Consider the following 16970-nt stretch of genomic DNA (forward strand, 5'->3'; position numbering starts at 1 on the left):
TCTCACGCCGGCTTTTGAAGTGTAGAAGTGCGGATTGACGCCGTTTCTACCATCCATTATCGCACAAAAGCTCGCACGTTTTTCTTTGGGAATCGAACCCGTGTAAACAGATCCTGGGGCAGGCGAACCCTTCTCCGTTTGATTTATTCGAACCTTGACAGACGGGTAGACGAAGGAGCAATGTCGAGCTACTAAAGTAAACACAACTGTGAACTCTAAAACTTTAGACCGCAAAGTTTCAACAAAGAGGAACCAGGGGGTTATGTACTAAATGGTTGACATTTCTTTTTGGATAAGTTTAGCAAATTGCAGTTGCGGTAGAGAAAATACAAAGGCTAACAAGTAAATTTTCACCTAACCGATGTTACAACAACGTTCAATGTGTATGTATTAAACCGCCGGCTATGGAGACTGAAGTATATGGAGACTAGGTACAAGCGTTTTTGCGAACCAACTCCCATCGTTATTAGTATTTTTGTTAGTCTTCTTCCCAAGAAACGGGTCAAAAATATCACACGGGAGGATCTGATCCATGTAAAAGTAATACTTGGCAAAATTTGGGGACCTCTTTCATATGTTCAAAGACAACACTAAACTCAATGCTGTAAGGATAATTTTGACAAGAATTGCTTCATTTACTATGTTACCAGAACAGGTAGGTTGTGGTGGCATACGGTGACGTAATTGAATATTTGGGTAATCAGGTATGCATATAGTACGTGACCTTTCTTTCATGGGTCACGGAAACCATTTTGAGACTAAACATTTTAGATGCCTATCAGTCCAGTAACTTGACAGAACATCTCAACTTTCTGTGTTTGTGTGATATTTTGTGTAGACTACAAAGCGGCGAGGTTGTCTCTGATGTTACAAATTTATGTCCAGGAGGCCAAGCTCTTTATTAAAGTGTTCATCAGTTTGTCAGTTATCTATCCATCAGACGTAACGTGCCTTCACATTTCCAAACCGGGGCCCGGCCGGGCTGTTTGCGTAAGCGAAAACTAAAAAATTCATATCACGAATATACATCATAATTTTCGCAACTTTTGTGTGCTTTGATGTCTTGCGTGCCCACTCTGAAAATGGCATTTTGTCTTGCATTGTCTCACAAGGGGTTTGATATCTTGACAATGCCCGGTAGACGATAGACTAAGAGTATGCCGACTACGCCCTAGTATCTTTCATGGCATGGTATTTTTATCTCCATGAAAAATGTAGATATAGTTTAGGGTGTGTCTGTGTGTGTGTTCGTGTTTCCACACTACTGTAGTCAGCATAACTCAAGAACCTCTTGATGGATTACGATGATATTTGGTATGTGGGCGGGTGTTGTGAAGCCAAAATTTAAGGTCGATTTTGGGCCCCCTGGTATGTGACCTTGATACTGCAGCAGAAATTCCATTTTTGTATCTTTTGATCTGGACGTGCTATGGTCTTGATTTTTTGGTGGCAGATAGTTTGTTTCAGTCTGCAGCATCTTTACAATGGTGGGTATAAAGGAAAAAGTATCCCAGTTTCGTTAAGTAACACGTTTGCGTGTCTAACACTATTTGTTTGACTGTGAATTTTCAACAATCACCTAATTGTTTCTTTCGTGGATCATTAAAAGAATAAACAGTAGTAAAGATCATAGTTTAAACAGTCAACACTTGTCTAGTAAACGTTCATGCCATGGCCATTTCTCATGTACCATCAAACGTTAAGAATGATCTTCTGCTGTGCAGTGGGTCTACAGTAAGAAGAAGACTTAGTATTCAAATCGCGTTAAGTAACATTTCTGCGTGTCTACCACCATTGTCTTAATGTGTAACTTACACAATTACTTCATTATTTCCTTCACAGATCATTAAAAGAATAAACAGTGGTGAAAATGATAGTTTAGACAGTCGACACCTGCATTTTCTTCATGGTATGGCCATTTCTCACAGTCTTCAACGTCTTTACAATGGGTTTAAATTAGGAAAAAGTATTCCAGTCCTGCTAAGTAACATTTTTGCGTGTCTACCACCATTGTCCGCCCGTGCACCCCCCTCCCGCATGGGTAACCTCCGCCCGAAGCCTCTTAGCCAACAAAGCCGTGTTTGTGTCGGGAGACCCCGCCAGAGAAGGCGGCCTTGTGTACATGTAAACCGCTATCAGGTAACAATGAACAATGTTGTTATTTGTTTAACTAATCTCCCTTTTCGCTGTAACACGGCAGACACAACAAACGGTACAGAAGAGTTGATTTGAATACGGCTTGGCAGGCTGGATCTTTGCCCCATCTGTTGCACGGTGGCTGAGTCTGAAGTGGCAACGCGACGAGTGACGAAAACAAACGACGGACTTGTCGGCAAAGACTTGTCAAACTCTGTTTGTCTGGACCAGAGAACTTAGTATTCAACGTGTGCTTGAAAACCTAATAGGGTCAAGGCACCTTTTTAACGTTATCACGCACAGACATCAGTGGAATAGACTTGGTAAAGATCACTTCCAGATATCATTTCATCTTAAACTGACTTTGCATTTTAGAAAGGAAACGTCTCTTACATTGTGTAGATATTGATGTGCACATTGATACAACTCTTCACGTGGCTTCAACGTCAAACGCATTCTTTTGGCAGACGGTTTCAAAAGATTAAACAGTGCCAAGTTGAAGGACATTTCAGCGTTGTGTGGCGAGGAGCAAGAGGTTTATCATACCTTTAACCTTAAACCATCCTTTGATAGCCATACGCGGATACCAATGAGTCAGTTTTTTTTTAGAATTTACTCTTTCTCGATCAAACATTTATAAGAATACTTGCGTTGAAAGGAAAATGACCCTTATATAAGTGATGAAACACACCTACATGTGTGTCCAGAGGTTTTCCAGCTGTTTCTGACGGTAAATACACAACAAAGTGAATGTTGTAGGCAAAATATCAAAGATGAGAAAGAATGTATGAATGGAGGAATATGGGCAGATCCACATAGCGACAACCTGACCTCAACCTTTGACCTCCCGGGCCAAGTTTCGACTTGCTGGTGGTCCTGATGACAAAACAGAGATCCTAGATTTTGGTCGGTTCAAAGGTCAAACGTAATAATAGGAATGGCGAAATATGAAGACAAAACAGTCATCTTCAAGAGACAGACAGAGTTAAACAGAATTTTAAAACATGGTTCAAATTTCTATTGGTTCAGCGTCGCACATCATCTTCTCACTCAAACAAACGGTTAATGATACCTATATCATGATAGCATCGAGCGAGCTACGACACCATTTCCCTGTATATCTAACTCCAAGCGATGCTTAAAGATGTCAACTGAAGAATATTTCGTTATTTCTTCATGCTAAATACTCAGAGAAGCGACATCACATGTGACATTGGAGCTACAAGCAAAACGTCATGTGTATTTGCTGTTTTAAGCGACTAGTACTTTATGGTTCCTGCAGGACCTCTTTCTCTGAACTGATTCTATGGAACGTTTCTGACCAGATGGTTTAAGTACTGGTTGGTGTTAAGGCACACGCTGGGACGTATTTACAAACACCAACATTCGTAAAATACCGGTAGGTCTACACCAAATAGGCAAATCCTATGTTCGTTTGTAAACAGTAGCATTCGTTAGATACCAGTAGCAATATTCTGGCTTCTCAGCACAGGTGAATATGTCAAACAATATGCCAGAGGTTTGCTGTACATTGTATGTTCTGATGTCTCCATGCAGTGAAGCATAAATTGCTTTGATTCTTCTGAAACGTACATTTCTATCGCTGGGATTTTCTAGAAATCCAAGGATACAAACTCAAAAATTGGACAAGGCTCGTTGGTAGCTCTTCTTTCCACAAATTGCAACTTAACTATTCTAACAATGCTATTGCCGTATTTCCATCAATGTTCCACACTAATGGTTCAAACCATTGCTGCATATCTGACGTTCCCAGAGTGTGTACAGTCTGTGGATGTGCCATGAGCTTTCCCGCCCAAAATGTCGCAGACAATTCCAGCCATTCGTGCTGTCTGCAGACTTGTCGTTCTATATACAGATCTGGAAGACAATGGCAAAAGTAGCAAGTTTGGGTAGTTCACAAACAGGCTTGATTTGAAGAAAAAAAATCAAATTTTCTTATGCAATTGCATCAAAGCAAAGTTTTCCAGCTATGTAGCGTATACGTAGGTTAGGGTGACTGATGTATTTGATCGTGCAAACGAAATGCCAACTTCATGTATTATGTAGAGCATGTTAGAATGTGTGCTACTATGAGTCAAGACATTGCGACCAGATAAAAATGGAAATTAAACTGCGATATAGATTCCGTTTGAGGTTGTAAAAGGATAACCGCTAAATGAGCCCAGACTTTGTGTACAGTCGCGGACCTGAGACTGCCCCCACTTAAAGTAGGAGGAGCAGGGTTTTAACACTCAAAGGGACTGGGAGGGGCAAGCGCCGCTCATGGGGTCTGTACGGGCGAACGCTACGCAGGCCCGGAAACACCGCAACACTGGTCGATTCTGCCAGTAAAGCTCTTTCAAAGGCACCGCTGTACCGGACGGTCTAACGCCCACCCTCTGTCCGTCCACACCTTGTGTGTATGGGTCCCGTATGTGTGGGTGCATTAGATACGCCGGAGTGTGCTCGGCAGTGGTGTGGAGTTTCTCATGTTCACCAGCCCCAAGTGTACCCAGCTGTCCTAGGTGACCAATTTGAGAAACTTAATCCTTTATTTCTTTTATACACCATATACACAACCGGCCACCCATGGTAGATAAAGTTACAACAAGATCCTATCATGCCAAAATCAGGTTCTTGACTATTTATTCTGTAACAGAACTTAATCTCTTAATGCCTTGAAGGATTTGAGATGTCTAAACCAAGAATTACAAAAATATTTCGAATGTTTGTAACATATCCTTTTTCTCCAGTGTCGAGCGTGTTTCTGGCATTAGTCCTAAATAGCAGAAGCTAACAGTATGTTCTCATTACCATAGTGCCCGGTTACCCTCCCAAAATGGTCTGTCATCACCGAATCCCTCACGTGTACAGGCAGGGCCTTGTTAAGATTTCACTTGCCTCAAGAAGCCCGTTTAAAAGCTTCCTGGCCACGTGTATAGATCCTTATCTTAAACATTTCACCGAAATTACAATGTCTCTAACAGCTTTTGACTTTCAAATCTCTCAGTCAATTTGGCATCGTTCGAACTTTATGCTCTAAAAAAGTAGAAATAACGATATAATTCAAAATGTAAAGGCATGATGTCTTAGAGAACATTTTTTTCTGTAGTGGTACGTTCCGTCATTTATTCCAAATCGCCGAAACCTAAAGCATCAAGTTTGTATCTGGTTACCATTTCTATATGGCCTGTTATTACAAAAAAAACTCTCGCCCATAATGGAGAATATGTGGACATAATATCCAAGAGAGCATTCTGTCTTTTTGCAGTGTTATTTTCCATCAATAAGTCGTAGACGCGGAACCCAAAAGCTTCACCTTTGTGTCTAGTTAATATCTAACCTCAAATGGCCTGTCATCGACGAAATCTCTCGCCCGTGTAAACAGCCATACCAAAGTGTAACCTGTCCCACAGAGCCATTTAAAAGCTTTCCGGGCACCTTTGTAGATCTTTGTAGATTGGATGTATTCTAAACCTCAAAGTCCCAAACAGCTTGTAAGTTTCAACTTTCTCAGTCAGATCAACTTTGCACCTTCAAGTTATGTTTTCCAAAACAAGAAATAACGAGATAATTGAGAATGTTCAGACTTTGTATCCTGACCACTCTTGTAGATTCGTATTTTGAATCTCAAAGTCCCAAACAGCTTTCGAGTTTCTCTTAGTCAAGTCAACTTTGCACATTCATATTATGTTTTCCAAAACAATGAATAACAAGATGATTATTGCCATTATATCCTGACCACTCATAGGATTCGTACTTTAATTCTCAATATCCCTAACAGCCTTTGAGTTACAAATCTGTCAGTCAAATCGACTTTGCACCTTCACTTTTTTTCCAAAACAGGAAATAACGATAATTGGGAATGTAAAGGCACGATATAAAAAGAAACACTGTGCTTTTTTTCGAAGTGATACTTTTTTCATCATTTATTTTCGAAAAGGAGTAGGGGCATGCCCCGGTGTGAGTGGATCAAATGATTCCGGCCTAAATTGGGTAGGGAATTTCCCGAGCAGCGTTCGTAACCCCTGCTTCTCCTAATGGGTCAGTGAAGTCATGCTTGTCTCGAGCATTGATGTTTCTGACCTAGGGTGAAGAGATGCTGCTACAGTAAGAATTAGTTCAGTGCTTAGATGAGTGGCCCCCTACGACCTTGCACTGAGCGAGTTCGTTAAAAATTTATAAAAAAACTCCTAAACCCAGGGCCCAAAAGTATCACCCCTGTACCTGAATTCCACCCCAAATGGTCTGTCATCGCCCAAATCCTTCTCCCGTGAAAACAGCCATACCGAAGCGTCAGCCGTTCCACAGAGCCCGTTTAAAAGCTTCCCGGCCACGCGGGTAGATTTATATCTACACCCGTCTACAAATTGCCTGCCGGACGGTGAAGCGGGACCAAACCGTCAGGGTGATTAATCACCCCTAATTGGTGATGGCTCACCTGACTTAACTAACACCAACAGTTTGGTTATTTTTACCTGTATTCACCTTGACAGCGTAATCTATTAGTTTACTTTGCTTCTGATGGTTTTAGCATGTCCGTGTTTGTTGTATCTACTGGTTGTGTGGCCTTGACCCTGAGAAACGCCAGGTCAAGGATAAAGGTATCTGCCAGTGCCAGCGCTAGCCTATACCCCCATTTAACTTGTACAGTGACCTTGCCACGATTTAAAATTGACAGAGCTTTTAACGATTTTCATAGATAAGAAATGGATCTTTTTACCCTGTTTGTGTGTTTTGTTGTCCTTTCAGTCAAACCTATACATTCTGCATGACACTCTAATCATAAACGCAAGGGTTATACAAATCCAATCTAGGTCGCAGCGAGATCTCAGCGCGATCGCCACCCTAGTGAAATGGAGGCTTAATGAGAAAGGCCAAGGCAAGGATAAAGGTATCTGTCAGAGACAGGTTAGCTTACAGATAGCTTCATCTTTGATGAGCTGGTGTTCTCTGGTCCGAATCATTAAGGGTAGATATATATAAGATAGCAACGGTGATGATAATGACGACCATGCAGGTCTAAAAACTAATACAAGATTTAATCAATTATTTGACTTGTACATCGTAAGTGCCTTTGGAAACTAGATAGGCATCCAACCACGCTATACAAATGGAAGGAAGAGTGCTCGTATGTTGAGAACTATATCAATAGATATTCGTTGTTTTACGTTGGAACTGGGATTCTGCCCCATGTAAACTAATGGCTCTAATGCGTATTACAGAAGCAATTACTAGTCTTCCTCCCGTCCAGAAGTGTTTCGTGGCGAAGGTTTGTAGTGAAGAATGCTTTCCGACTTGGGTAGAGATTTTCATAAGCTACATCATTACATATCCCAACATCTCTTTTGTTACAAGGCTTTGAAACAGCTCATATCACGGACATAAGCTGCCTGTTACAATAGCGAATGTCTCGCAAATGCAAACTCCTTGAAGTTTGTATTGTACAAGAAGGTGTTGCTGTCCCTTCTTTGCTACGTTATCTGTCCGCAAATGTACCTGGATGGTTCATGCAAGGACACGAAAGAAGCCGTCTGTGTTCCATTTATCTTGGGACCCAAAGGTTCTGGGTCAGGCAGCTTCTAAAGAAAAATAATCTTCTAAACATGACAGTTTCTTTGATGTTGTAAGGTAATGTTTCTAACGCACGGAACGCTTTGTCTATATTCTGAATTACAGAGTCAGATACTTGTACATTTTGCAGGAAAACATGGAGACTATAAAGGGTGAATTCAGCCCTCCTGTCATCATGGATTATCAAAAACAGACGTGTTGAAATGTGCATTTGTCATCCTGTCAGCATCAATTTAGTGAAACACTTTGCTGCTATTGTTGGAGCAAAGATAGGAATTTCTCCAGACAAAAGACAGCTTCACCCCCCTGATAGGATGCCCAACATGGGTGGTACAGCATGCGTGTATAACTGTACGCATTCGCCTTGATGTACGTGTCTGTTTACAATCAATCTATCTAGCACCTCCCGCTTCTGACAGTCATTCTCCTCTTCCATTTACTCTCAGACAAGCCGCTAAGAGAGACTGATGAGCTCAGGTCCGAGACCTTAAGTGATTTGAGCAGCGGACCACTGAACTAACAAACTAGATCCCCACCTTTTATTGGTTTATGCCGGTTAGGTTTCCCCTTCGTTTACTATTTGGAGTAAGTGAAACATAAACCCACCCCTTCGACTTTGTCTTCGATCTAATCAATTTTTCACCAAGCTTTTGTCCCCTTTGTATAATGTTTATGGTACTTAAACTGCAGGCCCAACAAATTAAGTGCTTATTCCTTTTTGTTCAAATAGTACAAGGAAAGGGTGATGCAGGGTTCAATAAAAAACTCCTTCGCCGGTGAAAAAAATGAGTATACCTGTAGAACAGGTGATGTAGCTTATAACAGCTGTGGTCTTTTGTTGGGAACTAAGAATAGGTAAATGTACGGACTGCAAAACTACGAGTCTCACGAAAGTAAATACCACCTCACACCTAACCAGTGTGTTGGTAACGAAAAAAGACAGAAAGCTGAATACAGTAAGTAATGTTACTATGTAGACGATGTATACGTGAACTTTTGGGTTGGACCAGAAGAATTCCTTGCACAAAACTACGGTAACATACCTGTCTTGCGGTCTACCTAAAGAAAGCAAACACACATGTACTACAAACACCATTCTGTTCTTTACAGTACATGAGCTTGTTCTTTTTATACAACAGGTGGTTTCAAACCTTTAAAGAGGTAGTCTGAAAATCTTACACTAATGTTTTTGAGGGTTTGAAGTGACTGGTCAATCTTGTTCACAAACTGTCTGAAATTTCGAGACAGGCCTGTTTAGGCTAACAGCTCCGACACCTGACCCTCTCACACCGGGGTCACGCCGCCCGCACCTTCAAGTTTACACCTTTTAAGGAGGTCCTTTCTTAAGGTACTTTTCTCCATTGTTCTGGACCGAGGAGTTCGATTGGTGGCTCGGCTCCCAGCGCATGCGCACGGCTGAGGAGACAGAGTTAAAGGCGGGGACGGAGAGGCATCTCCCCACTCAGTCCTGGTCGTCCTGTCGTGCCACACTGCTGCCCAACAACCGTCTGGACTCGTCATCCCTGGAGTGAGAAGAGTTTGCGCTTCCACCATGAACGCCAAATTAGTTCTACTCCTTGTCGCCTCGGTCGCTACCTTCCACTTCTCCCACTGCGAGGGTAAGTCCACGTTTTTTTCACGAACTCAAATAATTGGAAGTTGTACATATTCTTCTATATTATATGTATAGTAAGAAAGATTTGTTCGACATCGTTGGAAGATGTTGGATTTCTGTTCGGGCTTAGAATAATCTTTCCCTTGGAAATGGCAGCAAGGGAAGAATGCAGCATCTTTAGTCGAAGTAAAGCTGAAGAATTGAAGAATGTCAACTTTCTTAATGTTTCTTTGGCACATTTTGCACATAAGTCTTTCACGTCTTTCAAGTCTTACTACTTTGAATTAGTTTCTTGACGATACGTTCTGGTATGTTGAAGTGTCTGAAACAAGCTTCACTCAAAGATGTACAAAGTCAGCAAGTCGAAAATACAGCATCATCAATTAAAAGAAAAGATTTATAAAATACAGAGTTCATCATTCTATGATTAACGAAAGATATCATATATTCAGTGATAGATCACCTAAAAGAGAATCGACGTTTCCATGTTAAGGAGTTCCAAAAAAAAGCTGCTTCTTTAAAGTTGTTTCTTAAGTAAAGCTGCTGAAGTTATTAGATTCTACAGATTCCACACAGAAAGAAACATTGGACATTGGAGGAGGTGATTTGCAGGTTTCATTTTGAACAATATTCTCATTCAGAACATTAGCCGAAAGGAAAACGGAGCATCTCCTGTGAGAGTAAAATGATTTCAACTTTCTTAAAGTCCATCACTTACAGAGGTATAATTCCAGTTATACGACAATATCATAAGGATTACAGCTGCCTTTATGCACTGATAAAACATCACCCAAAATATAGCAATGTTAGAGATTTTGCATTGATAAGGTGCTTTGGGTTGTTTTTCGAGTCTTAATGTTTGTATTGATAAATATGTATCAAAATCAACAAGGTTAAAAAGTAAAATTATCTCGAACTTTGTTTTATAAAGTCGAAAGCAATACCTTCTGTATGCATGTATTGGTCTACCGTTCACCAAAGATATGTAGAAACCTAAAACACGAGGGCTTTGGTAAACCAATGATATAACCTTCTTTGGCAAACTTACACCCTACACTAACACTGTCGGGGATAGCTAGACTGTTGAGTCATTGTCTGGTTAGGTGTTCAATGATCCATGTTCTATTTTAGCTCCAGCAATGTTGGAATTATTCCAAACCCCCACGTGCCAGCTAGACATGTCTAGGTATCGCTCACTGGCATTTGGCAAGGTACCGAGTGGTCTATCCCTTTGTTTGCCAACTGTTATGTTGGGCTATAGAGGACCTTAAGAAAATAAACGCTGGAAGTGAGAGTCTTATTGCCAAGGTCAGCGGGTTGCGGTGGTAAGTGGACGTCTGTTTTGAGACAGTCTTCACCGACACACGCTAAGTAACAGTGTAAGAGATTGGCATCTTCGATCCGCTGGACTGTGAAGACAGCTGCCAGGTTTCGTAACAGGACACTGCTAATTGATTACAGGCCTTTATGACCATGGCTATCGTTACCATCAGCTAACAGGGGCACTTAAAATTGCAAAAGACTCTGTTGAACGACTATGAAAAGCTTTTATCTCGCTCCTCCTCGTCAATTCTGGATTCAAGGACATGGAAACCCTATAGTGTAAGTGTCTTGTTTGAGGTGCGTGGGAGTTGTCAAATAATCGAAGAAGCAAACTCTTTTCGAGAATGATGAATAAACATCTTTGTCGAAACGTTTCAACCCATGGCAGTGCAAACGATGATCTTTCCCTGAAGGTCTAGTAGTGGCTTTATAAGATGGGCCCACAGCTAACTATTGTGTCTTTCTCACATGGTAACGAAGAACTCAATGATAAGGCTCCCAACCCGGGGGAAAGACTCTCAGCATCTTCTTGGTGTAGGATGAAAATTCATCTTCTTACCTTCTCAATCTGACGTTTTTATGTCTTCAGGCCTGTAAGTTGTCAGCCTCTCTATCAAAGTTTTCCTAACTGTTCCTCTAACAGCCATTGTTTCGGCTGCTTCGAAGTTCGGCCTGTTCCAGCCTCCTTTCCCTGGGCCTACCGTCTGGTCTCTTCTCTTCGGGTTTTTAGTTCTCGCTACATTTCTATCGTTCGGCATGTTATCTTGATGTCCATTCTACACCAGTTGGGTGAAACATATCGTGCTTATTTCTTTCCTCAGAGGAAGAAAGGGTTCTGAACCGCGTCCGTCGTGCGCCGAAGAAGCGGGGCCAGGTACAACAGATCGTGATGCAATGCTCGTACCCTGCCCACCTCGCCTGTAGCGACGGATCCAACTGCATCCTGCAGAGCCAGCGTTGCGATGGCCAGTACAATTGTAGGGATGGGTCCGACGAGGCTAACTGCGCACAAGGTAACTTCTACAACTCCCTTGCTTCTCTAACTGTCTACACTCCTTTGTAGTCTCTACCAGACTAACTACGACAGGGTTTCACTTGCAGGCTCCTAAACGGGCGAAATGTGATCTTCACTGTGGACTGACTCTACTGGCTAATTATTCCTTTTTCTGCCGAATTCTACGATTCATACGCCCGTAAGAGGGCCTGGTGGAGGCTAGCTCCTTTGGCTCGGTCGGGTGTTTCACTTTCCTGTTTCTGTTGATGTTAAGTTTTGGTGGAGGTGGTGGAGCTAGCTTTCTTACTCAACTTTCGTACACACCACTCATGGATTTTGCATATTTTGAAAAAAAACAACGTTGTAGCGATGAAAGGTGTTTGAGTTATGGAAATCTGTACCAGCTTTCCTTCTTTTCTGTCGTGTGAGGTCTTTAATGTAGAACTTTAGGTTTCACATAACTGGTAAGTGGTGTTTTAAATTTGATGTAGTCTTAAAGCGTGTAATTGCAACTTGGTACATATGATCATTGTGTTAAGAGGCAATGTGGATGTCGAAAATGCAGATAAAGTGAAAATTTAAAAGACTCCATTAGACACATGTAAGTAAGTAAGCAAAGCGCCATTCAAGCAGGTCGATTGACGAACGTCTGTGGTAGTTTACAAATGTCGATGTCTGCTTTTGTGCGCATTACCACAGGCATATTGTTGAGAGTCTTACTGCAGCGCGGTACCACTCTGACGTTTTTACGTCGACCACAATCAGACCTCAGCAATGTTACATAAGTCTAGACGACCCCACTTGCACTTTGATGCCATTCTCTGTTACAAATTTACAGATGCCAAGTGTTTGTTTGCCATGTCGTCTTTATACTTTTGATGTGGTGAGTTTATACAACATTGACATGAAAAGACGTTCTTAAGCGTCTTATAAGTTTTATTTTGACTAAACATCTTCGGCATAGAAACCCGAAGTTTATGCCGTTCTAATGATAGCACAGATGTTTGAACACAAAGAACTTACAGTGTGAAGAACTGGGATTTAATTAGGTCGACTTCAAAGAAGTGTGTTTTCACCTTGGATGACAAAATAGTGTCAAAGGCTTATCTTGAACACCCAAGACGCCGTGTATGTTCCTCTCCCTATAGAAAATGAATCTGTCGGTCTGAAAAGACCGGAAAACAGCAGAGATGCATAATATGGTCTAACTTATTACGTGTACACGTACATTGCAGTCAACAGGTGTCTTGTGTGATATCCTTGTCGGCAATCCAGAGACTTTAGATCTTCCGTTTGCGGTCTTGGAAAAGAATGGACGACAGCTGTGGATATCGGTCGTATTTGTGGTTTTAAATCCTCGAAATCCGGAGACCTTTAAGTTTACGATGTCACCTGGGGTCTCGGCAAGGGGGAGAGGACTGTTGTTATGTAGTCTGGTGCAACAGTTGTGTCGTCTGCGACAAAGTTGACACAATCCCGTCTGTTTGACGACGTTTCGACTAAAGTAATTTCCTGTACGTTGTTCTTCCGTTGACATAACAACCTGCTGACCAGGGTCATGGTCTGATCTTGGGAAGGGCACCATATGTCTGCTGTTAGGAGAAACACCTGCAACCAGCTGCTTCAGGTCTGGAGGTGAAGATCCACCTCTGATACCACTTTGGCCAACTACCGTCTCCATGTCTTAAGAAGTTAAGCTAAGATATCGCGCATAGAACGTAAAGAACGTTTGCGAATCTGCACGAAAGCCTCAGCAGTTAGTATGGTTCTTGCATCATGGCGTCGCCTTGACTACATACTGGAGATGTCTTGAAAACGCGGTTAAATTCCTACATGTGAGAACATCTTGAATCAGTTTTGTGGTTTGCCGAGGTAGTCCAAGATGTACAAAATCATTTCAGCATCTGATAGGTAAATCCAGAAATGGCCTTTCAAATGGCCCTGGTGATTTCTTTAAAATACTTTTTCATTCCTCTTGAAGCTGTTAAGATGTCGATATCAAACCATAAACAGGTCTAAGGAGTCCACCATTCAGGTTGCTAAGTGGCCCGCGATATCATTTTCTGCACTGCTGAATCCATGTTGCCATAATGGACAGCAGTGTACCGCAGCTGTCAAAACAAAATATAGCAGACATTCTTCCCTTTGTCCTGGCTAAGTAACTGTCTTGGTACCCAGCTCGGATGTTGATTGGCAAAAAGTCTGCCTTTCTTTAGCTTTTGGTCTTGGTCTAGATGCCTCCACTGGTTCTTAATGAACATATCTGAAATATGACACACTTGTCGAACAGAAGAAGAGGGTTGGAAAACTTAATTTTAGTAATGGTGATGCAGCCTACACGACATTGTCGACTTTTCTGCAGAAAATGCACGCTAAAAGGTTCATCATCATTCGTGGCTTGGTATTCGGATTGCAAGTCTCTCCAGACTGACGATCATTTAGTTTGGACGTTTTGTAACACCTTCAATTGAAGCACAAATACAAAAACAAAGTCTGGCTTTGTCCAGGAAATCCCAGTCTTACTTTGTGGCTTCTCGATTTGACTTGGACATTCTTACCTGTAGAACTGTAAACCTTAAGTGTCAGTCAAACGGCAGGTGTTTCCGCAATCTGCCCAGGTGAGACATCACCTATTGTTCTCCTAACAATACTACCGTAAACAATTGTTCACCGCATTCTAAACAAAGCAAATCCTTTTACAAAGGACTTCCTCTGCCCAGGTGTGACTAAGGCACGTTATTTAACCTTTACTCTAACGTACCACCCAGGAAGGCAGACTGTTGCTCCAACTGGAGAACACGTTTCCTGGCGGATCTAAGAAGGATTAGCCATAGATAAGTCGTCTGTTGTGGACCCCCCCCCCCTCTACAGTCTGTGTTGGTCGTTGCAATAAGCTAGTTCATGGTTGCTACTACGCATGTGCAGTGTCAAAGGTGAAGGCCCCTGAGACGTAAAAAAAGAAACGTTGGGGCGTTGTTATGCAAAGCTGTTTCAGTCCTATGTCCAAGAAAACCGCGTAATCTTGAAGTGGCCTTCCGGCCTAAGCTTGTTACGTGGAGACCAATGTGTAAAAACAAATCAGGCTGTTAAGAAAGTCAGGAGTCCTGTCCATGGTCTTGGTCCTTTTCAATATACCGTATGGGGGTAAACAATGTTTGCAATAGACCTGGTTATGCTAACAAATGGTTTGTATTTTCCACAGCCCAACAGGTGTACGCGGTGAAGCAGCAGGCCCCCCAGGTGGTGATGGCCCCCGCCCCGGGCGCACAGCCCGCCAAGGCCGAGCAGCAGCTCCAGCCTCAGACGGTGATGATGGTCGCCCCCAAACCCGGTAACCACATTCTCCACAAGTCAGGATGGATTAAACCGATCCCCAAGCCCCGCCCCCTATTCCGAACACTAGACCTCGAACATATAGAACCCCCTGTTCTATTTCGAACACCTCTGTCAAGAGCTGTTTTTGACGGAGGTGTTCGAAATAGAACAGGGTTCTATATGTTCGATACGGCGTTCTACGAAATAGAACAGGGGTTCTATATGTTCGATACGGCGTTCGACCGGATCGGTCTATTGCTCTGTTCCCTTCGCTGCCAACAACTATCCCTCGCGTGTTTGTTCTAATATTAACAGCCCTGCAAACTACAGTCTGATTGATTATGAAATAAAAGCTTTCGCGGTGTGCATTTCATCGTTAGTAACAGTCTAAAGATGTGTGTTGAGTTTCGTAACTTTTACATTCCAATAGAAGCCACATTAACGAACGTAATGGTCATACCAAAGCAGATATACAACCACTATCATATTGTTAACTGGCCATGGTTAATCTTAATATCAACGAACTGCTGCACACTACATCTAAATAACATTAAAATGTGTGTCCTATTCTCTTGGCTTTACTGACAGCAACTTAATATTGGTACGTACCCTGGATAGAACGTTGGGCCTATCTTTTTTAAACATGAACGCTCATGGACACAACTTGAACCCCTGCCCTCCTTACGTTCTATCCAGGAAGACCTTAACGCTTGTGTGTTCCCCTTGGCTATCGTTCTTTATATAAGGCAACGGTGAAGAGTCCTCTGCTGCCGTGGAACAGCACATCGAACCTTACTTTCCCAATCATGACAAACCCGCCATGGTTATGATTCCTGCAGAGTGTGAGTATGCTGGTGTCCTCAGCTTCAAATGCCTTAACGCTTCTAACATCACTGATATAATCTGTAGTTAGTTTTACATTGTCATTGGTCAGATACTGGTAAATTAGTCCGACAAAGATGACTGAAAGACAATTAGCAAACCATGCTACCAAGAAAAATTTCTGTAAAAAAAAGGAGATTTTTCAACCAAAGGTTAAGCACCAAAGATCCTTTAAGTTGAACGTATTTTTTTCTTGTCTTAGCGGCCTTGACCGGCTTCGGCCAGGAGATAGGAATGGCCATCCAGGGGTACAACGACGCCTCCTTCACCAACGTGAACGCCGAGCAGTGCGCCCAGTTTTGCTTGGAGTCCACCACCTTCTTCTGCCGCTCGTTCGACCACAGCATGGACGGGCAGTGCCACCTGTCCGCCCGCAACAAGAACATGGTCAAGGGCGAGTTCCAGCCGTTCGCCGGGTGGAGCTACTTCGAGAGGGGTCTGTCGGGCGTGTCCGATGCCCCGGGCGACATCCCACCTGCAGAGGGCGGACCCGAGGGTGGATTTGAGCCAGCTCCAGGTGAAACACATATAGGCCCGATTTACACACGCGTTTTAGGCCTGATTTACACAGGCGTTTTAGGCCTGATTTACACAGGCGTTTTAGGCCTGATTTACACAGGCGTTTTAGGCCTGATTTACACATGCGTTTTAGGCCTGATTTACACACGCGTTTTAGGTCTGATTTACACATGTGTTTTAGGCCTGATTTACACACGCGTTTTAGGCCTGATTTACACACGCGTTTTAGGTCTGATTTACACATGTGTTTTAGGCCTGATTTACACACGCGTTTTAGGCCTGATTTACACACGCGTTTAAGGCCTGATTTACACATGCGTTTTAGGCCTGATCTACACATGCGTTTTTGAGTCGACTTGGAGTCGACTCAGGACTGTGAAGGGAGAAGACTAGGCAACTCTAGTAGCATTTCCTAGTATGAAAACTCCACTTGAGGAGCCCAAAGCTTCTCTCACACAGCCCCGAGTCGACTCCGAAACCTGTGTGTAAATCGGGATTTATTCTTTTGACTTGAAGGTTATAAATCACATATTGTGATGTGATTTCATATTTCCATAGCCTCTTGGTGTTGTTTCTGTTGCCTTGAGAGCAACGCTGCAGATTTGTATACCA

The 16970-nt window shown here is 42.5% G+C and overlaps 1 protein-coding gene across 1 annotated transcript; it reads left to right on the top strand.

Moving 5' to 3' along the window:
• Nucleotides 1–9121: 9121 nt before the first annotated feature.
• Nucleotides 9122–16751, top strand: LOC136425949 (uncharacterized). Its single transcript, XM_066414869.1, has 5 exons — nt 9122–9329; nt 11470–11661; nt 14845–14973; nt 16042–16356; nt 16684–16751. Exons 1-5 carry the CDS (start codon nt 9263–9265, stop codon nt 16749–16751), a joined length of 771 nt encoding a protein of 256 aa, XP_066270966.1. The 5' UTR covers nt 9122–9262.
• Nucleotides 16752–16970: the final 219 nt, after the last annotated feature.

The sequence above is a fragment of the Branchiostoma lanceolatum genome, chromosome 19 (genome assembly GCF_035083965.1).
Source record: "Branchiostoma lanceolatum isolate klBraLanc5 chromosome 19, klBraLanc5.hap2, whole genome shotgun sequence".
Classification (NCBI taxonomy): Eukaryota; Metazoa; Chordata; class Leptocardii; order Amphioxiformes; family Branchiostomatidae; genus Branchiostoma; species Branchiostoma lanceolatum.